Consider the following 27,003-nt stretch of genomic DNA (forward strand, 5'->3'; position numbering starts at 1 on the left):
AATCATAAACAATACCGTTATTGCAGGAGATGGTAAAGAAGAATTTTTTTTCCTGTAGATTAGTTTCTAATGTTATGTCCTGAGAGCAGTAACATCTCTGGACTGACAACAAAGCATGGAAGAAATCAAACTATAAAAACAAAGTGCTGGGGAGCCCCGGTGGCTCAGTGGTTTAGTGCCACCTTCCATCCAGGGAGTGATCCTGGAGACCTGGAATCGAGTCCCACGTCAGGCTCCCTGCATGGAGCCTGCTTCTCCCTCTGCCCGTGTCTATGCCTCTCTCTCTCTCTCTCTTATGAATAAATAAATAAATCTTTAAAAAAATAAAAAATAAAAACAAAGTGCTATCCCTATTATTTTCAAGAAACTGCTCATAGATGTTTTCCTCTTGTCCATAGTGGAAAAATCTTCCTATTTTGGATTTAACTTCATTTCATCTGAAGAGTGAAGTTTCCCCAAGTTTAAGTGCATTTATCTATTGCTTCTGTCTGTGTGGGCCTGAACGGGACTTGACTTAAGTTGGCTCTATTATTACTTTTTAAATTCCCCTACCAACCCTCTCTGCAACCACTGACTGTGTCAAAAAAAGCTACTGCTGTCACAAAGCAAGGAGTACTCACTGTGGTGACATTTCATTTATCTGGGCAGCAACATGCTTGAAAGGAGACTGCCTAGTCCTAAGTAAAGTATGGAAGACAATCAAAGCCCAGTTAAGCAAACCAGGGTTGACATATTAAATCATGCTTCAACCAAGAGAGCAACAACAGATGACACACAAAACCTTCTAGAGAGAATTTTAAATAAATAAATAATTCAGGTCAGTCTGGTTCTAAAAAAAGAAGCTTTTAGCATTGGAAGATACTGGGAGTAGGTGAGTATCAGAAAAACTTCACAGGAACTAGTAATTATGTTGCCTTTCGATGGTAAGGTATAAAACTAGAGGTATAGTGTTGGAAAGGGAAGCATGAGAACACAAAATCTAGGTGAGCTCAATCACATCACATCACTTTCCTATCCATAAAATGGAAAACAAAATTCTGCTAGTCCCTCCCATTATTTAGGAAATGTCCTAGTGGAATCTTTTCAAAATGCTTTGAATTCATCAGAGGCAAAGTCCTTATGCATATGGAGTAGTGTGTTATTATTCTCCTTCACAATCACACAGCAGGAACTTTGGAAGCATGCATTCTCCAAGTCTGATTCCTGCTAACAATTCCATCAAAGAAATGGAGTTATCCATCAGTCAAATTATCATTTGCTCTAATTGTTACTTACCCCAAACTGTGGCTCTTCATTCTTTTCCTTCTTTTCCTTTCCTTTCCTTTTTTTTTTTTAAACTATACTTTAATGGCACTCAAATGGGCAGGATATCTTCAAGTTCAGAAAAGATCAAAGCATATCAATAAATAACTTCAGTTCTTATACACGAATTCCTACTGGTCAGCCTTAAGCGCAGACAAAACATTTAAGAGCAAAGAGAATAAAATACTAGGAGATAAGATGTGACCCACATCCAGAAATAATAAAGGACACAAAAGCATTTTTCATGTAATGAAAACCAGTTATGAGATCATGGATAGTTAGGATTCATATTTTTATTGTTACAGTTAATTAATGATACACTTAGAAAGAACTATGTCAGGACTAGTTCCATGTCTTCTCACTTTATAATAATTGGCATGTCCTTCTAGACTAATGTATAAGTGATACTGAAAGGCAATAAATTATACCGTTTAGGTAAACAGTCTACTTGCCTTTTCTCCTGTAAGGAGCATAAACTAGATATTTAATAAATCAATTAGATAGATTGATACCTACAGGTTAAGCTGCTTCTTATTTACTTAGAAAGCTAGTATACTATGCAATCCTTAAAAGTGGTTAAGTCTATTTTTCAAGGTTATTCCATATAGGAGGTGCATTAAATAAATTTATACAGCTAGAACACCAAACATTTAACATACTAATTATAATAGATATATGGCCCTAAAAAGAATTAGTGCTTTTAATTCAGGATAATTATCGATATTATATGTGATTACAAACTACAAATCAATCATTCTAATTAATTGTGTTTATATACTGTACAAAGTACAATAATATAATGAATAATCTGAAGTTAAATATACAATTGTATTCCCAAGTCTAAACATCTAAAGGGTAAAAGAAAACCTCAATATGATCCAACTACAAACAACTAGAAATGCCAAATTAAACAGAAGGTTCGGGTTAATTTGTTATGTTTTATTTTAATGTAGAGTAGTTATAAGAAAAGTAATATGTATTTTTTTAAAGTCTGGGATGGGTAGTCCACGGAGCAGAAACAAAAGGGACTAACGCATGCTTTGCTGTGCAGCCTGCTAGAGCTGATCCTGCTGCTGTGCAGGCCAGGTGGGGTGAGATGGATTGTGGGAAACCAGGAGACTTGGATTTTAATGCTCTAGGGTACAAGAAAAAAGGTCATAGTCTTTTATTAAGTGGGGAGCCCTTCAGAAAACCCAGAACCTTGAAGGGCTAGCTACATCCTCAAAAAAGCAGAGGATAAAACACTGCCCATGTGTACTAGGACAGCCAAAGAGGCTTCTGTGTGCATGACCTTCTTGATGGGGAAAAGACTTTCTTGATGGGGAAAAGAAATTAATCTTGAAGAATCAAAATCTGTGGCTTTCCCCGGGTAAATTTTGGTGTGTAAATTTACACTAGCCACTATAAGTCATGAAATCTTAACACTAATTATTACAATATTTCTCAATCCTGATTGCACATTATAATCACCTGGGTGGGTGGGGACCAAAAACAATCACCTGGGAAGTTAAAAAAAAAAAAAAATGACAGCCTGGTCCAGTACTACACAATGGAATCAGAATCTATGGTGGGGACATCCAGTAATTATATGGTTTAAACTACTGTGTTGTACTATAATTCTTGAGAATGGCAAAATTAGATAGAACTTGGCCACAATCATACTTCATCAGTAGAAGAAAATGCCAAATCATGTGAGGAACTCCTACAGGTCAATGAAAAAAGACAAGCCTCCCAAAAATGAATAGGTAATTCTTAAATTGGAGTGATTAGGACATGGGTGCCATTTGTACTTCTTTCCTATACTTGCTGTAGTTTGATTTTTCCCCTAATTTTCCAATATTGCCTATTTATTTTAATAGTAGAAAGAACAGACAGCAAGTATGGGATTCCTAAGTCAAGATATAATTAGCAGAAATTAAAAAAAATAATATCATTAGATCTAATTCTGTCAAAAGTTATACAACTATAGTCTATATCAAAACTATATTCAGGAATATCTGGAGGAGATAAAGATATAATTAATGCATAATCGTTCTAAAACAATATGAATAGTGAAATATCTTGACAAATATCCAAAGCGAATAGAAAAAATATATTTCTTATATAGTTATACGGTTCTATGTAGTTATAGGATCTTAATTTATCTGTACCTCAGTTTCCAAATATATAAAACAAAGAAAAGAGTACTCACTTTAAGAGTCCTTTAAATCAGTGCTTCTCAAACTTGAAGACATGTAAAAAAGCACCAAGGGATCTAGCTAAAACGTAGATTCAGACTCAGTTTTTCTGGAGCAGGAAATGAGATTTCTCACTTCTAAAAATTATGAGGTCATGCTGATGTCACTGGTCCATATCACTCCCAAAACAGGCAGATTTGGTATGTACTTATAGGCAGGCTTTATAGGTGCATATTATATTACTTCATATTTCACACAGGTGTCCACAGTCACATATTTTTGAAATGGAAGAGTGAGATTCAAACTGAGGCCTACATCACCTTATACCTCAATGTCATTAGTACTACACACAAAAACTCCTTGTGATTTTACAGTGCAATTTTAATGTTTTAAGTTTACTTAATTACTTTATGAAAGGGTTTGGCTGCCTTGTTTCTTTTCATTTGAATTATTTTTTTCAACTTTTGGCTCTTGAAAATCTGAGAGCAGACACTGAGATGTTTGCTGAAAGACACTCTGAGTTTTCAACATTAAAGTTCTCAGTACACAAAACTATCAGCTATACGGATTGGTGTTATCAGACTTCATGAAAGTCCTTTTTCTGCTATCCAAATAATAAGAAAAAAGCAAACAATAAAACAAAAGGGATTATGCTTTGGTTTCCTAGAACATTAAACATTATGGATTTTAAATCAAATCAGAATATAGCAATTAAGATATGGCCTTTCTAAGATCTGTATCATTAATTTCTATAATAATTATCATTCTATATTAATTTATTATAATAAAAATATCCTATCCAGTGCTTCTCATTTTAATAAATGTTTATTACCAAGGAGTGTTTTGTGCAGTATAAGCCACTTGAGCATAAATATAATCATTAATTATCTATCCATATGATCATGATGAAGCTCTAATTCATTAATGTTATAATTCATTTGTACAGTAATAATACAGAAGGTGCCATCATCATAATAAAACATGTTAGAGACCTACCCAGAGTTAATTCACAAAGTAGTTATTAGTATTACTGTAAATATGAGGTATAGCATAGAGAGATGAGGGAAAGGGTGGGATGGAGAGACTCAAGAGTTTCACTAGTATACTTTCTCTTATGAGTGAAAAAGTAGAAGTGCAAATCAAGATTAAAATTTTATCCTGCAAGGGAAACAAAGGCAAAAATGAACTATTTTTACTTCATCACAACTAAAAGCTTTTGTACAACAAAGGAAAACAGTTGACAAGCAAAAGACAACACATAGAATGGGAGAAGACACTTGCAAATGTCTTATCAGTTAAAGGTCTAATATCCAAAATCCACAAAGAACTTATTAAACTCAACACCCAGAAAACAAATAATCCAATTAAAAAATGGGCAGAAGACATGAACAGACATTTCTCCAAAGAAGACCTACAAATGGCCAACAGACAACCCATGAAAAAATACTCCACATCACTTGGCATCAGAGAAATACAAATCAAAAGCACAATGAGCTATCACCTTATACCAGTCAGAATGGCTAAAAAATTAACAAGCCAGGAAACAACAAATGTTAGCAAGGATGCAGAGAAAAGGGAACCCTCTTACACTGCTGGTGGGAATGCAAGCTGGTATAGCCACTCTGGAAAACAGGATGGAGGTTCCTCAAAAAGTTAAAAATAGAGCTACCCTAAGATCCAGCAATTGCTCTTCTAAGTATTAATCTAAAGGATACAAACAGTGATCCTAAGGGGTACCTGTACCCCAATGTTTATAGCAGCAATGGCTACAATAGCCAAACTATGGAAAGAGTCCATATCCACTGACAGATGAATGAATAAAGAAGAGGTGGGATATGTATACAATGCAATATTACTCAGCTATCAAAAAATGAAATCTTGCCATTTGCAACCACGTGGATGAAGCTAGAGGATATTATACTCAGTGAAAGAAGTCAATTATAGAAAGACGATTATCATGATTTAACTCATATGTGGAAGTCAAACAAGACAGGATCATGGGGGAAGAGAGGGAAGAATAAAATCAGACAAACTTAGAGAGGGAGACAAACCTTAAGAGACTCTTAATTACAGGAAACAAACTGAAGTTTGCTGGAGGGGAGAAGAGTGGAGAGGACATAACTGGGTGATGTGCATTAGGTAGGGCACTTGATGTAATGAGCGCTGGGTATTATGTACAAATGATGAATCACTAATCACTACATTCTACCTCTGAAACTAATAATATACTATATGTAAATTAAGTAAATTTAAATTAAAACAAACAAAAACAAAAATCTTTGGAGACAAACAGACCAGTAGTTGGGTTTTAGTTAGTAATTTAGTTCTTCTAAACACTCTGTAAACACTATACATTAATAAGTCTCCTTGTTTTGCTATGTACATATAACAGAAGATTCACAAATTACTAGCCATTGTTGGATCAATGAAACATTAAATTCTTAAAAAAGAAAAACATTTCATTCTTTCAATGAGTGTAGTAATTCACGAGTAGCCACCCACCATGCTACTCAAAACTACTGAATTGTCTCATGTTTGATATGCCTGTGTTTGACTTAGATATTATTAGGAATTCTCTATCCTTAAGATAGTATAACATGTATATGAACAGACTTTCAGCAGGTAATTTCAGGAATTTGCAGCTTTTTTATTACTCTAATTTTAATATTCAAATACATCTTTAAAGTATAATTGTAGAAAGTAAAGAGATACATGCAGAATTGATTAATATAATGGATCTCTGCACTGAAAGCTCCCTCTGCCTGTTAAAAGCACTTCCCTCACAGCTTCTCCCGAACTTTTCAGAGAAATGTTTTCTTCTTACCTATATATTTTTGCCTATCTAAACTTGCACACTCAAACTGCCATTAGTAACTCTCATAAATTACTGTAGATGTGAGTCTATATGTATGTTTGTATACCTATATGTATGCATTCCTAGGATATACAAATTGTACACATGGAATACAGTATATAGTTTAATCATAACTTAGAGAATGAGTGAAATAGCTAATCAGAGAGCAAATCTTCTTTATAAAGGCAGTTCTAATACATATGCACAATTTTGATCACTCAATAAAGACAAATGTAGGATTATTCTTTGATAAATTATACTGTTCAAGAATATACTATCTATTTTGAAAAAATGAAAGCATTTTTCTAACCTGAAACTACCCTGTATTTTACAATAGACAGGCACATACTCCTGGGAATACATTTTATTTTAATGATAGATATAAAGAGTAGATAATGTTCATTGAATAAATACAGTGTTAGGCAGTAAGTAATTTCCATATAATGTTTCATAGCATTGCTATAACTTCGAGATGAAGAAAGCAAGAAATTGAGTTTCAATCACTTGCACAGAGAGAGCTGATAAATGGCAGAGGCAGGACTGGAATTCAGGCATTCTGATCAGAATCTATGTGCCCAAACCACTAGAGTATGCTGCCTCTCACAAGCAGCATATTACCCATGATATTCAAGTTAAATCAATCACATTTCAGAATGTACAATCCTTCATTCTGCAGAATTTTAAGAAAAATATTCGTTTTTGCAAAAGTAACCAGTCTGTAAACATATTTAGTTTTAACAGCACATCTCACCTATTTATATGAACAAAAGGAGTATATTTCAGTTAGCAGTTCTCAACTGGGTATGATTTTGCCCCCAGGGACATTTAACAATCCATGCAGGCATTTTTGACTATCAAAATGATGAGTGGGAAAAAACTGGTGAGTGGAATATCCTACTGCATCTAGTGGATCAGAGGCCAGGGATTCTGCTAAATATCCTACAAAGAATAGGACCAACCTGTTGCCCAACAAAAAAATATCAATTGTAACCAGTGGCCCAAATTATCAATAGTACCAGTGCTGAGCAACTTTGATTTAGGAAAGAAAAAAAAAAAAAAGCAAGATCAAAAATAAATACAAGGTATGCTCTAAAACTGCAACAAAACTAATCCAAGACCATTGAGGGGTAAAAAAGAAAAAAATCTATTCTATTATTCTCATATATAATACCTGCAAATGGATGAAAGGATTTAACCACTTAATTGTCTTGGATTATAATGGTCCTCAGAAGCATCACACACACACACACACACACACACACACACACACACCCTTGTGCTTCCATAATTACCATCTTTTGTTAAAATTTTGAAATTAAGATTAGTTTCCTTTTGTTGCATAAAAGAGCATACCAAATAGAACCAAAAGTTCAACCCCTTTGATGTTCTTTGGTAATATGCCTAATTAAAAATAACTAGGCTCTCCAAAGCATAATTACAGAAGCACCTAATACACTACATTTCCAGTCAATTTTGTTTCAAACATAAATATGCACCAGAAGTATGAATGATCGACATACTACTCCCTGCAGTATCTGTACTGTTTCTGAATCAAGGCTTTTTCTTGAGCTCAGTATTTTCGCTACATTTTCCTTGCTATGCAATCATTTCCCAGTTGGACAATTAATAAGTGCTTTTTCTCCACAGCCCTTGGCATGTAACCTCACTTACCCTGTATTTTAGCATGCACTATATACCTTCTTCACTCTGACTGGTTTTGGCAGTGACCCACAATCTAAATCTCTTTCCTCCATTTGATATAAGTGAAACTATAATTATCTAGGGGTAATTTCAAATTACTACTTCATTCCACTAGCAACTGATGAAGATTAGTGGTCTTGCCTTGCATCTGAGTAAGTCAGCAACATAATCACAAGAGAACTCAGCAGGCAACATTTGATTCATGTGAACTCAATTACTTCTGTCAAACATATTCACTTCAATAAAAAGCAAAAACTTCCAAAATGGGTTTTTGCTAATAATTTCGTATTCAAAAAAAATTCATATGACTCTTAAGGGAAAAAAAATTGCCCGGATTTTATCAGAAATAATAAGAAATAACAAGTAGGAAAACATACTTATATAAATGGACTTAATACATTATTAGTTTCTGAAAATAATAACATTTCAAAGAAATAAATCGTATCCTTAAAACAGTTTATTGTTGAAAATTTGAGCATATAAGTAAGCCTTGGAAAAATAAATGCATTCTATAATTTAAGTTAATACAATGGGAACCAGAGTATTTTGTTACCTCATTAAAACAAGGTTATTATGGGAAAGGTTGTCAATTTCCCTTAAAGGAGGTTAAATAAGGGGATGTGAAGATGATAGATCATGAATTGCTAAATGGACAGGGATTCCTGAATCACTTGATTGTCTTCTGGGTTTGAAGCCACGTGTTAATGAGCTGCCTAGCATTCTGAATCCTGAATGTAGTCTCTAGAAGACCTTGGGTCAAGTACATCATGCCTTACATCAAGTCACATGAGCATGATCTGACACCAACACCTGATCAAATCCTAGCACAGACTTACCAAATATTAACATAGGATAATCACTACAATGGATTGACTCAAACTTCAGCTTCTTTATATAGTCATATCCGTAATTAAATCCCAACATATTTTGATTATCAAAGAAACAGTAATTAAATGTAAATGTCTAATAAGCATATATTACAAATATATTTTAGGATGTGATGTTCTGAGGTCTAAATTACTAAGATAGTCTCTATAACAGTTCATACATCATATGCCAACCATATATGGCTTAACACAAAGAACCTGAGTATTTGCCCTGAGAATCTTAGGACTAAGAAATGACTGGTTTAAGAGACACATTTGTCAATTTTGTGCTCAAACTTTCTACAGATAAATACAAAGGTAAAAAAGAAATCAATACAGTAGTTTTCCCTTACCCACTCTTCTGTTTTTGGTGGTTTCAGTTACCTGTAGTCAATCGCAGAACAGAAAGAGATGATTCTCCTGACATATTGTCAGAAGCTCAATAGTAGCCAAATGATAGGTCACGGTGCCTATGTCATCCCCTTCACTTCATCTCATCATGTAGGCATTTTATGACCTCGCATCATCACAAGAAGGGTGAGCACAAGATATTTTGAGAGAAAGAGTATAATAGAGACCTCATTCACATTACCCTTATTGCAGTATATTATTATAATTGTTATATTTTATTATTCCTTGTTGTTAATCTCTTATCATGCCTCATTTATATATTAGACTTTACTATAGGAAAAAGGCTATAGTATATATTGGGTTTGGTACTATTTCATCCATCCCTGGGGATCTTAGAATGTAACCCCCTCCAATAAGGGAAGACTACTGCAATTTTAAAGCACAATATTCTTTTATAACTTTGTCCATTCTACTCTCTGTTTAGATTCATTTCATCTCTTCTTGCCTTTTGATTTCTTTCTCGTTTCTTAAGGTAACATTCACCACCCCGGCCATCAAGGAGTGTGTGATCTAGTGGGGGTGAAGAGAATCATTAATCAAGTAATAAATTAACAAAAAGATGCAAAATCATAACTCTAAATGGTTCTATGAAGGGAAGACATATAAGTATATAATAGAGAGGCCTGATCTTGAAGAGTCAGGGATAGCTTCCCAGAAGAAGGGGTGCTGGAAGAGAGAACTGAAGGATTAGTATGAGCTAATCAGGTATGAAATAGAAGAATGTTTCAGGCAATGGAACAGAATCATAGGAAAAGGAACAGAATCACAGGGAAAGTGGGCATATTGCTTATGAGAAAGTGAAAGAAAGCCAGTGTGACTAGGGCTGAGAGAAGAGGAGGAAGCACAGTTTAAGATGTGTCTGGAGCAAAATCACGCAGGATCTTAAGCTACTGTAAAAACTTTTATCTTAAAAGAAATCATTGATGTATTTAAAGTTTGAGGTGGGGGTAAAGTGGGGACAGAGAAGGATGGGTGTGTGAGACAACCAGATTTGTGTTTTTGTAGAGGCGATACATTCACATGCCTCAAAAATCAAAATATTATTATATCAAATCTTTCATTATATTTGAAAGTAAAGTTCCAGTAAGATATGCTTATAGATTGGAGGAAAAGAAATAGAGAAAAGTGGATGAGTTTAAGAGACGGCCTAGTGGTAATATCTATGAATATTTTGTGACAGGTAGAAACCAGGTAGTGAGTAGGAAGAGATGTTAAGGATGATTCCTAGATTTCTAGTTTAAAAACAACAAGATCCTCACTTAACAGTTTGGGGATAGTATGTTAAGACCACAGAGTGATTTAAAGTTACGGTTGACTTGTTTATGATACACACAGAACACAAATATTTCATCTGCATCTTCATATTACACGTAGATATAAGTGCCTGGGGAATATCGTTGATACCTTAATTGTCCAAAACAAGACTTTCAATATTTATTTATTCATTCAATGATGTAAATTATTTCTAGAATAAACATTTGAAATTCCTCATAGAGTGGCCACATACCATCTGTATTTTTGGGAAAAAAAAAGAGGCACCATTTATATGGACTACATTGTGTGGAATACCCTCTGGGACTGTGAATCTCATAGCCTTCATGACCCCACAACATTTATTTATTCTTACTAGCAGGATGGGATAATGAATGAATTTAGACAGTCCAGCTAAGTGAAGTTTTCTACAATGTAATCTCTCTAGTTCACTCCACTGTCTTCCAGTTAGGTTTCTACTCTTCAATTATTGAAAGTATGAGAAGAGAAAGATACCCACTGAGTGCCCAGACTAAGAAACATTCTGTCAAAAAACCTACTTCTCTAAAACACTTTCAGAATAAGCATATACAGAATCCTTTAATCCTGGTAACAATAAAAAAATATCCTCTAAACATACAGAGGACTATCTGTCCATTTGGATGAAGGCAAAGGTCATTGTGATCTGACCTAAAGGGCCCATATACCATCCTCTAAAGTGACATAAACAAATAATCAAATAGAACAATTGTTTTATAATACTAGTAAACAAAATTTTTAACAGTAAGATTTATATTGCAAATATTTTAGACAAAATAATGAAATGAATTCAACAGATTATATAATCTCCTGTTTCTGATTCTATAATTATATATGTCATCATCTTACACTAAAAGGACAGTTCAAGAAGACAAATTAAGATAATGTTAGTTAGAACTTTCCTTATATCCAATCCCAAATAAAAGATAATTCATTTTCCTGAAAAGTTTAAAATTATTTACAAAACATGTTTGATTTAATAAAATTTCATATATATGTATATACATATACAAAGGTATAGAGAGTTGTAGACTACATAAAAAGATAACGATAACCTTAATTGTAGAGGATATTGTAGGAAGACAAAATAAGAACTTTAAAGATGGTGCAATGTATTTCTAGAGAGAAATAATTCAGCAAAGTCACTATTTTTTACTGATCATTTCCCCAGTTTTGATTCCCTGGTTCTATAATCAATCTACACTCAGGCCTGAACAAACTTGAGCAAGTTTGATTCACATTATATAGTGGATTTAGGGGGAAAAATGCACCTGAAGCTACCAGGTTGGATTAGGGTACTTTTCAGCATTTAGTTTTCTCTTCAGTTAACAGTAACTCTCATTATCTATTTAGCCTGTGCACAGCATGGTGAAAACAAATGAAGGTTTACAAGGACGAATGAATTTTTTTAAGTAAAAATGTTTTCTTCCACATAAGCTGTTCTTTACTTTGACATAAAGTGCTAACCTATTCCAAAAAGCCATTGTTAAATATCTAAATTTAACTCACCACACTGTGGGCAAAATGAGGATATTTTCAAATGCAGAGGGAAGGATACATGATGAAGAGGGAAGTATACATGATCAAGTTTCAATTTATTTATTTATTTTTTTTAATTTATTTTTTATTGGTGTTCAATTTACTAACATACAGAATAACCCCCAGTGCCCGTCACCCATTTCAAGTTTCAATTTAAAAGAAAAATTAAAACAGGAAAAAAAATCCCCATGTGTAAATTTTTTTGAAATAATTTTTTTTGTATTGGCTCTATCTCCAAAAGTTATTCTTTTGAGTGCTACGTATTTTATTTAAAAACAAACATCCAATAGGAATTATATGTAAACAATACAGTAAACTAAGTGCTGTTAGCTGACAAATATTATCATATGGAGTTTATACGGTCAAACTTATTTCTGAGGAATCTTTTAAAGGCAGTTAAAAGCATGCCAAACAAGTCTCATCTAGTGTTTGCATTTGAATTTTATGCAGCAAGGTAAGGGTACTATTTTCTCTTCATGGGGAGAAAATAGCAGTAGAGTAGCAGACAATACTCATACAATCAAAAAATCCTTTGGGTTGAGTTGCTCAAAAATAAAACTTCTGAAAACAAAATGAATATGAAATACTACACTGCAAGTAAGACTTTCTGAGTGTTAATTATATATATTCAGCAAAATATTACATTAAATCTTAAATTGTTGCCAGAAACTTTAAAATTCTGAGAGAAATCAAACTTCAAGAGAAATAATCTCCATAAATTAGCAAAGTAAAAGGTCATCTGCTCATAATCATTGGCGAAAATACATATATATGATCTAGCTGAAGCAGACAGCACCTGCCAGTCTGCAGGCAAATTCTTACCTTGACAGGTGCCATTTTTCTCTTCATATCCTGCCTTGCACATGCATTTCCCGATGGGCACCAGCCACTCCCCTTCAGCACTGCAGTGCATTTTGGGTGGTTCATCTGTCACAGAATGGTTGACACAGGAGCCCGACACTTCAAGCAACTGCGAAGAATCAGCTCCAGTGATTGTGTCAGGGAACACAGCCAAGTGTCGTACCACAGAAGGACATTTTTTATAGTATACACGCACAGAAACCAGAGCAATGCAAGCACCAACATCTTGAAAAGCAAGATAAAATCCCTTTTTGCTTAGAGGTCCTACATCTCTGACCTCTGTATTCAGTTTCATAACCCGGTCACCAAGATCAAGCTCTGTAAAGCTTTCATCGGCAGCAATGGTATCAATTTTGATGTACTGATTTTCCTTGATGTTTCTCCCGTTCTCATCATCTGACTCAAAGTAATACATGTTAAAGGTTTCCTTACAGGTTCCCAGTCCTCCAGGAAGGCTGTTGCAGTCCCGCAGAGTAAACTTGAGTTCTATAAAGATTCTGGAAGCACCTTCATTGGAAATCCAACTGGTCAAAAGCCAGTTATTCTGATTCTGCTCCATAACTTTGCATACTTGGTATGTGTGGATAGGGGCATAATTTTCATCAACTTCACCAATCTCTTCCCACTGTATAACATAAAATAGACAATTTTTAATATTTAGAAAATAACTAGCAAAAAGTATCAAAAACTATTTCATATGTAGAAATTTTTGCAGCCTTAATCTGCGGTATTGGGGGAAGGAATTCTACGATGATAACTTTTTATTAAATACCTTTTTAAATTAGGTAAATTAATAGCACATTGTTCATTGTCTGCGCTAACTCAAAAGTTAATACATATGAATTTGAGTGGAAAAAAAGAAAAAAGGCATATGTTCCATAGAAAAGGCAAAAGTAAATAGAATGTGAGTGCTGTTATCAAGAAGGAGAACTGAAAGGAAAGTACGTATATTTGAAAGATTTTTAAGTATGTAAACTAACAGAGTAGATAAAGAGTGACAGAAAAAGGCAGTACATTTTTTAAAGATAACAGTGAATAAAAAGCAATAAATGTGGAAAAGAAGGTAGAAAAATGTAACTTGAATCCACATTTATTTTATTGTGTCCTATTATAAATAACTCATCACTATAATAATACTTGAAAGAAATTTCATTAGTTTAAAACTAATAGTAGATACTTATTTCATTGACTCAACCTATTTAGGATTCTTTTGCAAATGGGATAGCTAAATGTTTATTCATAGATTTATCAATGAAGCATAAACTAAGAGACAGATATAAAATAGGGATAAAAAGTATATATGAAAAAGCCTTGTCATTTTGAATACTGAGTTTTTGTTATATTCTGGGAATGCATTAATTATTTTAACCAACATGTTATTTTATGTGTAATGACCTTAAGAGTTCTGAATATATACAAGATACAGAAAAAAATTAGTATGATTTATGTAGCTGCCAAAGTATTAGGTCAAAGAGATCCAAACCAATCTCTTGGGCAGCCTGGGTGGCTCAGCAGTTTAGCGCCGCCTTCACTCCAGGGTGTGATCCTGGGATTGAGTCCCATGTCAGGCTCCCTGCATGAAGCCTGCTTCTCCTTCTGCCTTTGTGTCTGCCTCTCTCTCTCAGTCTCTCTCTCTCATGAATAAATAAGTAAAATCTTAAAAAATAAAAATAAAATAAACCGATCTCTTACCCAATAAAATATTTCAGTCTTAATACTGTGATGTAACCATAATCATTTTCTGAACAGCAAAGAACCAAATTTCTTATTCTCCATAAAAACATTATTATTATAATTTAAGAAGTTGTTTAAATTTGTATAGAATCTGCGTGCATAAAACTATATATATATTTGTTTTAAATCTTTAAAAAAAGACCCTGAAACAGAGCAATGAAATCACACTGGCTTTCAATAAATCCAGAATGTGATTTCAGACATTAAATATTATAATAAACTTCATAGAACTTCATCTCTTTAGACATGAAATTAAATAGAGCATTGTTTCTTGGTTCTGTTCAACTGACAGAGATGTGAAAAATGTGGAGTCACAAGGGACACACATAAATCGTGTACCTCAGATGGTCCCTCTCAAAATTCTAGCTGCCATCAGACAGACAGAAGTAAAAGGTGCTAATGAGAGAAAACTGCTGAGCTCCTGAAATTCACAAGAGAGAGAGACATCAAGATTTTATCTGAACCACTTTCACATCGTGGTGTTATGTGAAGCCTTAGTTCTTTCATTTAATCTCACTTTTGTCTTCCCTCAAAATGTACATAAACTCTACTTAGCTTCAGATTTCCAAAACAGCTTTCTTTTTCAGCAGTCCGTCACTAAACTATTTACATTATCTTCCTGAAGTGATCCAGCTATCAATCTCTTTATTATATTACTGAATGCCATTATTAATATTTCATGCAAAAGAATACCTCAACTAACCAAATGAAAATCATACAAGTAACTTCACATATCAAAGTTAAATACATATTCTTTGAATTAGTAAAATGGAAAAAAGCATCAAAAACTTTCTTCTCTAGGAAAACAAAATTAAAATGCTACATTATCTCTGTTTTAGACTATTTTATATCTTCCAATACAAAACACAAACAGAATTTCAAATCCTTGCCCTTAAATAATTTATGCAAAAACTATCTCTGCATCATATATTCCAATAGGACACTGCTAGCAAGTAGAGGACTCAGACAAGTAAAATGAATCAGAGCAACAGCATCTTCCAAGATTATAAGGCAAGCAATTCACAGTCTTTGTCTGTACAAAGTCCAAGGTACCACAAATATTATTAAAAATGCAAGCCAAGCAGCACTCAACAAGACAGCTTAATAGTTACTGCTTCAGGTGATAATTTCAAAGTATGTGCGTAAGCATCTTACTTCTCTGAATATTCTCAATTAAGAAGAGAAAAACTATAATTTTCTTTGATGTTAGAATCCATCATGGTGGGATTTTATTTATTTTTCTTTTCAAGTGTCCAAAATATAAATGAAGGCTCACATTTTCTGTTTTTAATGAATGAACAGAAATACTTTAATTTAAATAATTATAGCCATAAGCCATTCAGAGAATCAACTAGAAAATACATACAATTTCCCATAAATATCTGCTGCTATGTAGATGAATATGCTAAGAAATAGACGAAAAAAATCATCTATTTTGGATTTGCTAGTTGAACTAAAACTTTGAATTCTTCCAAGTTTTCTTCCTTTTTAATACAAAGTGTGCATCTTGATGTCCTCAGCAAAGATAATACTGATGTAGAAGAAACAAAGGGGATAAAAAGAAAGAATACCAAAAATTTAAGAATGTGGCAGGTACATCTTTGCAAATGTCATGTTAAGGAAATTATAGCCATATAATGAAGCCCACAAATTGAAAACACAACATTTTTGGTTCAATTTTGTTGGGTTTCCTATGATCCCATGGTTTATTATTTTTATTTTCTTAAAGATGTTATTTATTTATTCATGAGAGACAGAGAGAGTGAGAGAGGCAGAGACATAGGCAGAGGGAGAAGCAGACTCCCTGTGAGTAGCCTGATGCAGAACTTGATCCCAGAACTCCAGAATCACACCCTGAGTCAAAGGCAGACACTCAACCACTAAGCTACCCAGGAGTCCCGATCCCATGGTTTAATAAAAGTATTTGCTGTTCCTTTATTACTGCAAGCAACGTACCTGGGCATTTTTTTTTTTTCATGATAGTCACACAGAGAGAGAGAGAGAGAGAGAGAGAGAGGCAGAGACATAGGCAGAGGGAGAAGCAGGCTCCATGCACCGGGAGCCCGACGTGGGATTCGATCCCGGGTCTCCAGGATCGTGCCCTGGGCCAAAGGCAGGTGCCAAACCCCTGCGCTACCCAGGGATCCCGTACCTGGGCATTTTGAAGGCATTTTGAAAAGGTGGACACTGAATGCAAGTCTAGCCACTCCTCAAGGTCCACCCTCTGAGCCCGTGCTTTTTGCTACGTTTCTTTCCTCCTTACTCCTATTACTTTAAGATTAAAGAACTGGTTTTACACAGTCAGCTTGGGCTAGTTCCTTTGCCTGATGGGCACTGAAAACTCTAAGTCAGTTGGATTCAAATCCTATGCCTGACCAGGTATCTCAAGCCAGCTACAGTCATGAGAGTTGTGGCAAACAAAAAAGGACTTATTTTCATAAACATGTGTGAATCATGATAAACATACAAATGTTAGAGTTACCAACCTTTCCCATACAAAGCAGAACTACCCATAACTCAAACCCTCTATTCCAGTCATTTAATGTCCAGTATAAAATATTAGAAGGGGTCTTAAAAGATCTGGCCCTACCATTCATTTTAGAAATGAGGAAGTTGAATACCTGACAAAATTCCAAACTCTCAGAGGACCACCCTTTCCATCTGAGCGTCCCCTCTGCCTGTGTCTACCTCTGTTTTCTTGTTGGCACATCTCTGTCCTTGATGTATATGTGTGTGGGATTCCTTGATTCACTGCCATCAACTGCTACCCCACTCTGTCAAAACAAAATTCACTTTTTTTTTTTTTTGGCATCACCTCACTAAACTTTTCTTCTTTCTTTCTTTTCCTTCCTTCTTTCCTAACTTCCTTGCTTCCCTTCTTTCCTTCCTTTCTCCTTCCCCCCTTCCCATTTCTCTTTCTTTCCTTCTCCCCCTCCTTTCTCTCTCTCTCTCTCTCTCTCTATATATATATATATATATATACACATATATATTTTTTAATACTCTGAATCACAGATATGAGAGTAGAGACATGATTTCTTATTCTCTACTGTATCTCAGAGTCTGACAGCACAAGGGCACAGATTAGGGCACTTCTATATTTTGTATGACTGAATTAATATCAAATATATACACATTCCTCCTTAGTGCAGAGATCTGCCAATTCAAAATATGAAATAATTCAATCATGGTAAATAAACAATTGTATGATTTGTCTTTTGGGTTGTTTCACACAAAGATAAATTTTGTTCTGTGTAACCTGTCTGAATTTCATAAATTTGAAAAGGAGAGTTTATAAATTCATGGGTCTTTTAAATTAGTCTTCAATAAAAAGCTGTAAGCAGGGCAGCCCAGGTGGCTCAGCAGTTTAGCACCACCTTCAGCCCAGAGCCTGATCCTGGAGATAGGGGATTGAGTCCCACGTCAGGCTCCCTGCATATAGCCTGCTTCTCCCTCTGCCTGTGTCTCTGCCTCTCTCTCTCTCTCTCATGAATAAATAAATAAAATATTTTTTTTAAAAGCTGTAAGCATTTAAGACATTTTCTCTTAGTCCAATAATTCAATTGGACTACAATTGTTTGGCTTTCACTTTTGTGTATTAACCTATGGAACTATTTTTCATTAGCATTATATTTTAACAGTTTTAACTTATAGCTTAGTTTAAATGTTATTTTTTTCTATGATATACTTAAAAATATTCTTTTCACTTTTCACTCACTAATCTTCTTCACTATTCAGAGTAAAAGCCCAGAATATATCATATGAGTCAGTGACACTGCACTTTATTTCATATTTCAGTCAAATAACATTAGGACTATCTTAGTGATTTTTTTTTGGCAGAGAGATATAAAAATATAGCTAAGAATCAATTATTTTCACTTTTACTGTGATATGCCCAAAGCATAACTTTGTAGCAAGACCTTGTTTACCACATAAATGCTTCTTTGAATATATGGATAACTGCCCATTATCCTTTATGTTACAATATTTCGTATAATGCCTTTGAAATGCTCCAAAAAATTAATTCTGGGCTTCCCATTATATTTAAAATACTTTTAGATGTCATTTATTATGATCTGCAGTGTGTGCATATGTGTGTGCTTGTTATCTGTGTATACTGTATATTTCCTAATTTCATTGAGGATGTCCTGATTTCAAATTACTAATTAACTGCTGTTTTTAAAAGAGCACTACTTCTCCATGACCTTAGAAAATGCCCAGGAAATAGTGTGGCAATATGCTCAAATTTGAAGTAAGGCACTTTAACCATTTTAACCAATGAACAACACATTCCAATTGTCACCCCATAATATGTTTACCTAAAGTCTAGAATTTCTAGAAGCTTCTTGCTATGTAAAAACCAGATGAAATACAGTATAAAAAATCAGAATCTTCAAACTAATCAAAGATCTTCATTACTTCATCTTATTTTTTTTCGATTTTGCTATACTGATTAAAATTGGGTAAAATACATTGAAATAAAGATCTAAATGAATTGCTTATTTTTTTGTTTTCCCCAGGTACATGATAAACAATACTAATACTCTTCCCCATAACATTTTGTAAGACTTACTATGCTTACATAAAATTATTATGTTTTTCCTTTCTGATGGATGTACAATTGATCTCACTTGTCTGTGTGCATGAAAAGTCAGTCTTAATTTAAGACATTCAATCCAGGACATTTGCTCTGAGAGAAACTGAGCCTGAAAATCCTCAAAGTTAAGTGACTTGGGAACATGATTAATGGCAGAAAAGGTGGAGGAATCCTGTTATTATCAGGACAAACTTTTTTTTTATCTGTTTATTATTACTACCTTTGGTGTGTTACTGTCAAGTAGAAGCCATTCCTCATCACGAAGAAATACTGTATTATTATGACTAGTACATGTTGAGTGCAAATATGAATTCCAAGTCTGCCGGCCTATCTAGTGGCCGCCCAAATGCTTAAGCACTGAGTCAAGAAGAGCAAACTTCACCTTGGATCATAATACTTTGAAAGACATTTTGTTATATAAATCAAATGTGATCCTGGGAGATGTGAAAACCTCACAACTAATATAGTACAGGAAAAGTAGTCTATAGCTAGAGCTAGTCAACCCTCATTTGAGATTAATATTCTTATTAGGTACTATGTGCATGAATAATCATAAAGAATACAACCAAATTATTTTGCAGATAAGTAAACTGAAGCTTAGAGTGATTGATATACTCATTAATGCCAAATTAATATCTGGTCAAAACTCTCTGACACTGTTTTCTCCTATTTTTTTTTAAATATTTTGTTTATTCATGAGTGACACAGAGAGACAGAGAGAGAGGCAGAGACATAAGCAGAGGGAGAAGCAGGCTCCATGCAGGGAGCCTGATGTGGGACTCGATCCCGGGACTCCAGGATCACGCCCTAAGCCAAAGGCAGACGCTCAACTGCTGAGCTACTCAGGTGTCCCTGTTTTCTCCTATTAAAGGTGGTTAAAGTTATAATAGAATAAAGTTATAACGCATAAAGCATAGTAGTGCTTGAGATTATTTTAACCAACAAGAGATAAAACTTTTCATTATCTAATAAACTAGGTAATTTTGTTTTCAAAAGATAAAATTGTGGGCCATTGTTGTAGAATCACAGCATTCAGCCCTCCTTGATCAGTTTCCTAATTTTTGGATCAAGGCCATGCATGTTCCACTGAGTTCCAGAAGGTTCTTGGTTTTTACGTATAACCATAAGAACAGAATTATTTAAAAGTAATAAAATACATAGTATAAAGTTTCTGCTTCAGATATTCAATCTTTCTAATAGTCATGGTTCTTTAGTAAAGTAAATATGACAAAATATATCAACTTTCAACAAAAAAAATTTGAATCAACAATCTTGTTCCATTTCTTCAATAATATGTTAGTGGAAAAAGACTGCATCAGATAGGCATTTGAGTTGCTTAAAACATCTTTAAGGGGCACCTGAGTGGCTAAGTTGGTTAAGTGTCTGCCTTCTGCTCAGGTCATGATCCCAAGATCCTAGGATTAAGGCCAAATTGGGCTCCCTACTCAGTGGGGAGTTTGCTTCTCGCTCTCCCTCTGCTTACTCATTCTCTCTCACTCTCTTTCTTTCAAATCTTTTTAAAAATCCTTAAAATTGACAAGTATGGTATAGAAATATTACTAGAGATGACTCAATTTTCTGTGAATAATAAAGGTGAAGTCAATTACTTTATTGTCAGTGGAATTGTACAAATATTTGTGGGCTCAAATTCAAGTCATGAAACAAAAACACTTGAGAAAGAGAAATTAAACTTTCAAGTTTATATGAATATTTTCACAGGGAACCATAGACAATCAAGCATCTATATACAATCAACACTAAATAAACATGAATGGCAAAGAGGAGATTTCTTTTGCCCTAGGAAAACAATTTATAGTTATTTTTTCTTGAGTGTTGCAGTCAGCAATTTTTTTTAAAGGAAAATAAATGAAAAGAAAGAAAACAAAGTCTTTATTTGTTAAAAAAAAATTATCCAAATGCAGATGAAATGAATTGGACATGGGGAAAATCAAAAGGCCCATATCAGCTAAAATATGCACAGAGAAGTTCATGACTTTAGCAAAAAACAGTAATTCCTAGTAAATATTATAATGAACTTAATCTAAAAACAGAAAAGAAAATGTCTATATCACAATTGCTTATGCATTTATTGTTATTCCATACTCACTATAAAATAGTTTCACATAAAATGATTAAACAGGTTATAAATATTTAAGTTTTAAAATCTGGCTTTTTCCCTTGACAAATTCACTTAGGGAAATAAATTCAAACTTATCAAATGGTCAATAGTTTCAAAGGTAGCAAGAGCTAAGTGGATAAGTATGCTTGGAATTAACAAATGAATAAAAATTTAAATTTAAATTCTTAAATGATTTCATTAGTGTTTTTCAAAAAGCAATCCCATTAAATATGATACATGTTATCTAGTATGTCAGTGACTTTCTGCCATGAATTATAATTATAATTTTATATTTTATTTTTTTGAATTATAATTTTAATAGCAGCTAAAACCAAATAGACTTATAAACAACTAATTTAGTTTAGTTCCATATCTGTTACATTGCTTAAGTTATAGTAGCTTACCACTGTATATTTTCTAGCATATTATATTAAGAGATGATCAATCCAACATTTAATAATATGTAAAACCATTGGAATATTAATACTCTTTCATGTACTGAAACAAAAAAAGTTTTTATAATAAAAATTTACATAGTCTGTGAGTGTCTATCTTTCTCAAGAAATGATTGTGATCTCAATTCCATACAAGAGTATAAATTTACTCTTTTTAAGGTCGAAAAAGTCATATGTTTCTCTTATGTCTCAGGATTTCACAGTGGTCACACACATGCTGTAAAAAATTCCTCCCTGACAGTCATTGTGAGATGTTAGAAAAGATTCTCCTAATGTTATTTAAATGTATATCACCTCAATAACACTTAAAATTTCAGAGTGACATTACTACTCTCTTTAATATAAATACTGTCCTCTTACACATAGCTACAAATTCTGTGGAGAAGCTTTCATTTCAAAACAATATGAAAGTTTCCGTAAATGAGGGGGGAAAAAAACTATTTTACTTGGGATTCAATTTAATGAAAATAAAGCATATTAACCTTTGGTGCACTTAATGTTTCAGGCAAAATAGATACAATTATGTCCTTCCCATTCTGGCAAGAAAAAAAAGTTTCAGTAAACCATTTGCAACTCTGGATTATTTATCCAGCCTATAAAAGATACCAGAAAATATAATATTGTCTGTCCTCTCTAGTATTTACTCTGGCCTCATTTTTCAATAGATAATATTGCACTTGTGATGTAGGCCTTGACAACAGTGCCCATAAATCAATTCCATATTTCACATTAATCATGTTCTTGTAATCAGTGGCTATTCAACACAAATTTCCATCTCATTTTTTGTTGGAAAACAGCCACATTGGAGCTTTGAGCTTATTCAAGTAAAAGTGACTATATTGCCATAATATGGACTAAAGTCCACTGCATCTACTTGCCACAGTTGTATTAATGAAATCCTGTAGAAAATGAGGCCACCTAACATTTAGCGTGTGGTCATCAGGAGCTGGAACTTCAATCGTTTATTTTTTCAGAGTCCCTGTACTTCTCTCTTTCAACTAAAAGAAGGAACAGCTTTAGGTCCATTGCAAATCCCTCCTCCTGTATTTTTCGAGCCTTGTCTGGCCAAGACATGGATCTCAAAAAAAAAAAAAAAAAAAAAAAAAAAAAAAGCTCTTTGAGTAAAACTACACATTTCTTCCAAAAACTTAAAATGGACATTTAAAATGTTTAGTGATAGTTCTAAAATGATAATTTCAAGATCAGTGTGTATTTTTTCATGCTTTTGATCATTAGTTTAATGCAAATTTAATTTTTACCTCCATTAGACTGTGGAATTTTATAACAGAGAATTCTTTTTTTTAATTTATTTTTTATTGGTGTTCAATTTACCAACATACAGAATAACCCCCAGTGCCCGTCACCCATTCACTCCCACCCCCTGCCCTCCTCCCCTTCTACCACCCCTAGTTCGTTTCCCAGAGTTAGCAGTCTTTACGTTCTGTCTCCCTTTCTGATATTTCCCACACATTTCTTCTCCCTTCCCTTATATTCCCTTTCACTATTATTTATATTCCCCAAATGAATGAGAACATATAATGTTTGTCCTTCTCCGATTGACTTACTTCACTCAGCGTAATACCCTCCAGTTCCATCCACGTTGAAGCAAATGGTGGGTATTTGTCATTTCTAATAGCTGAGTAATATTCCATTGTATACATAAACCACATCTTCTTTATCCACTCATCTTTCGAAGGACACCGAGGCTCCTTCCAGAGCTTGGCTATTGTGGCCATTGCTGCTATAAACATCGGGGTGCAGGTGTCCCAGAGTTTCATTGCATCTGTATCTTTGGGGTAAATCCCCAACAGTGCAATTGCTGGGTCGTAGGGCAGGTCTATTTTTAACTGTTTGAGGAACCTCCACACAGTTTTCCAGAGTGGCTGCACCAGGTCACATTCCCTCCAACAGTGTAAGAGGGTTCCCTTACAAACCTCTCCAACATTTGTGGTTTCCTGCCTTGTTAATTTTCCCCATTCTCACTGGTGTGAGGTGGGATCTCATTGTGGTTTTGATTTGTATTTCCCTGATGGCAAGTGACAGAGAATTCTATCTGAAGACAGTGATGACTAACATTTATAGAAATTATTTTTACCTATAAATTCAATCTAAATATTTTTTACTGAATTTTATTATCATTGTAATTTGGAAATAACTTAGAAAATAGATTTTTCTAAGGATTCTAAGCAAATACGAAACCTTACAGTATTTGTGGAATTGCAATAGTAGGGAAGATAATCTTACGTTTATTCTTTCTACTTGGATTCTGCCTACATTTTTTTCTTATCTTCAAATATTGTTTATATCTCTTTGTTTCATATATCGTTTCTTCTCTCTCAAGCAATTGTCTCTTTCTTAGGTTAATAACCATAAATGGGAATAATGATATTAATTTTGTAGTGTGATGTTAATTGTAAAATTAAACAAGTTATTAATTGTCTTTTTCTCTGCTTATCAACACAATCCCCTTCACCAATATATTCTGGTAATTGGAAATATACATAGAGTAAATACACATTGTAAATCTGTTACAGATAACAGATAAGGCTTGTTATGATGCAGAAATACAGAATTTTTTAGCCTAATAATGTTAGATGTTATTTGATACTTCCATATGTATTTGTAGATGAACAAACAGAGCTTTTGATATGATAAAAAATATATTCATAATTACAAGAGTTAATTGTCTCTGACATCCATTTATTCTTTTGTGTTATACAACTAATACTTTATATGGTATATAACTAACAGATCCTAGTAAAGATGGCTCAGTGGGCTCCTGGGGATCTCAAGAAATTTGCTGATATTTCTCTATTCCAATTTTTGTTAGTTATACTTAATATAGAAGAAATTTAAACGTTTAAGTATGTGTTTATTAGGAGAAAAGTAGCAGATATGGAATCAAGTTTTAGAAGGGCTATTGGGCACAGGAACTCTTCTGTGCTACTGGTGGGAGTATACATTAGTAGCAAAATTTGGGGAGCTGCCTGGAAATATATTGCAAATTATTATTTTTTTAACTAGAATGTTTACATGTGACTAGAAATATATATGTCAAGATGTTATCTCCAACATTGTTGGCCAAACATTAGAAACAACATACATGCCATCAATAAGAATGAATAAAAAGTATTATATTCATACTATACATCATTGAACAAGAGTTAACATTAATTCTTTTATGTAACAATTGCAAAAACATGATAGAGGAAATGTTTTTTTTCATCAGTAAAGCTATACTTTAAACATAAATAAATAAATAAATAAATAAATAAATAAATAAATAATCTCTAAAAAATAAACAAAACAATACTAGAAGTTATGTTTTGCAACATCCATATACTCATATGGTGATAAAAATATAAATTAACAGAGAAAAATTCACTAAATTTATGAGAATAGATCAATAAAAATAATCTAATATGAAACATAGAAAAAGATTTACTAAAAAACCTGACAGAGCTTCAGAGACCTCTAGAACAAAATAAAGCATATTGACATATATGTAATCAAAGTCCCAAAAGAGAAGCGAGAATAGAATGAGAAACATGGTATTTGAATAACTTATCAAGATTTTGCTAAATTTGAGGAAAAATATTGATGAGCAAATCCAAAATGCCCACTGAACCTAATGAGTGTATTCACAAAGATCCATGCTTAGACATATTATAGTAACACTGCTGAGAGCCAAGACATTAAAAAAAAAAAAAAAAAAATTGACGGGTGCCTGGGTAGCTCAGTAGGTTAAGCATCCAACTCTTGATTTCAGATCATGTCATGATCTCAGGATAGTTAGATCAAGCCCCGTGTCAGACTCCATGCTCAGCGGGGAGTCTGCTTGAGATTCTCTCTCTCACTCTTCTTCTGTCCCTTCTCCCCGTGCATGCACTCTCTCTCTCTCATAAAAAAAAAAAAAAAAAAAAAAAAAAAAAAACTTAAAAAAAAATTTGAAAGCTGCAAAGGGGAAAACCTCTCATCAAGTAGAGAACAGAAATATAATAATCAGCTGACTTCTCAGCAAAAACAAGGCAGGCCAGAAGAGAATGGAATGATGTATTCAAAATGCTGAATGAAAAAAAAAAAGCTGTCTGCAGAGAATTCTGTATCTAGCAACTGATTCAAAAGCTGCCAATAAAAAATAAATGATCCAATTAAAAAATAGACAAGCCATGAACAGACATGTTACTGCATAGGGTGCACAGATAGCAAGTAAATACATGAAAAGATGTTGAATGTCACTAAAATATCAAGGAAATTTAAATTAAAACCATATTGAGATATCACTACACACCTACCTGAAATGTATTAATTTTTGTGCGTGTATGAAACCATAAATGTTGTTGAGGATGCAGAGAAACTGAATTGCTTATACATTGTGAGAATGTAAAATAGTACAACACTCTGTAAAACAAGCAGTTTCTTATAAAGCTAAACATGCAATGTAGCAAGTTCATTCTTCCACACTGGTCCTAGGTAAATGAAAGCATGTTCACACAAATATCTGCATGTGCATGTCCACAGAATATTTATTTTTAATACCTCTAAAATTAGAATCAGCCTAGATGACTTTCAGTGGTTGAATGGTTAAACAAACTATGGTACAAGTATACAGTGGAATACTACTCAGCAGTATAAAGAAACAAACTATTGATACAAACAACAACTTGAATTAATCTCCAAGGAATTAAACTAAGCGAGAAAACTCAATCTCAAAATGTTAAATGCTTGATAAATTCATTTATATAGTATTTTTGAAATAAGATTTTAGAAGTGGAGAAGAGAGCTGAGTGGTTGCCAGAGCATAGGGACAGGGACATGAAGGAGCAGGAGACACATGAATGTGGTCACAAATGGGCAATATGAGAGATCTTGGTGGTACTGTCTCTGTTTAGTATTGTAAAGGTGGTGAGTATATAAACCTACATAGGTTATGAATCCGTATAAAACTTAATACATGCATGCACAAGAGAGAAAGAGAGAGAGAGAGAGAAACAGAGAATGAAAGATCAGGGGAAAATGTTACATAATTAGTGAACAATATAATAACATTTGGAATTCAGAGGTCTTTGACTTCAAAGTTCATATTTTAAGTCACTA

General features: G+C 33.6%; 1 protein-coding gene across 6 annotated transcripts in view; it reads right to left on the reverse strand.

Annotated features, from left to right (window-relative positions):
- EPHA5 (EPH receptor A5) overlaps window positions 1-27,003 on the reverse strand; it is a 346,405-nt gene that overhangs the window by 260,732 nt on the left and 58,670 nt on the right. For all 6 annotated transcript variants that reach the window (XM_072775217.1, XM_072775223.1, XM_072775220.1 and 3 more), the window contains exon 3: window positions 12,963-13,626. In XM_072775217.1, the coding sequence (XP_072631318.1) occupies window positions 12,963-13,626 (664 nt within the window). The remainder of the gene's footprint in view (window positions 1-12,962; window positions 13,627-27,003) is intronic.

This window comes from Canis lupus, chromosome 14 (genome assembly GCF_048164855.1).
Source record: "Canis lupus baileyi chromosome 14, mCanLup2.hap1, whole genome shotgun sequence".
Lineage (NCBI taxonomy): Eukaryota > Metazoa > Chordata > Mammalia > Carnivora > Canidae > Canis > Canis lupus.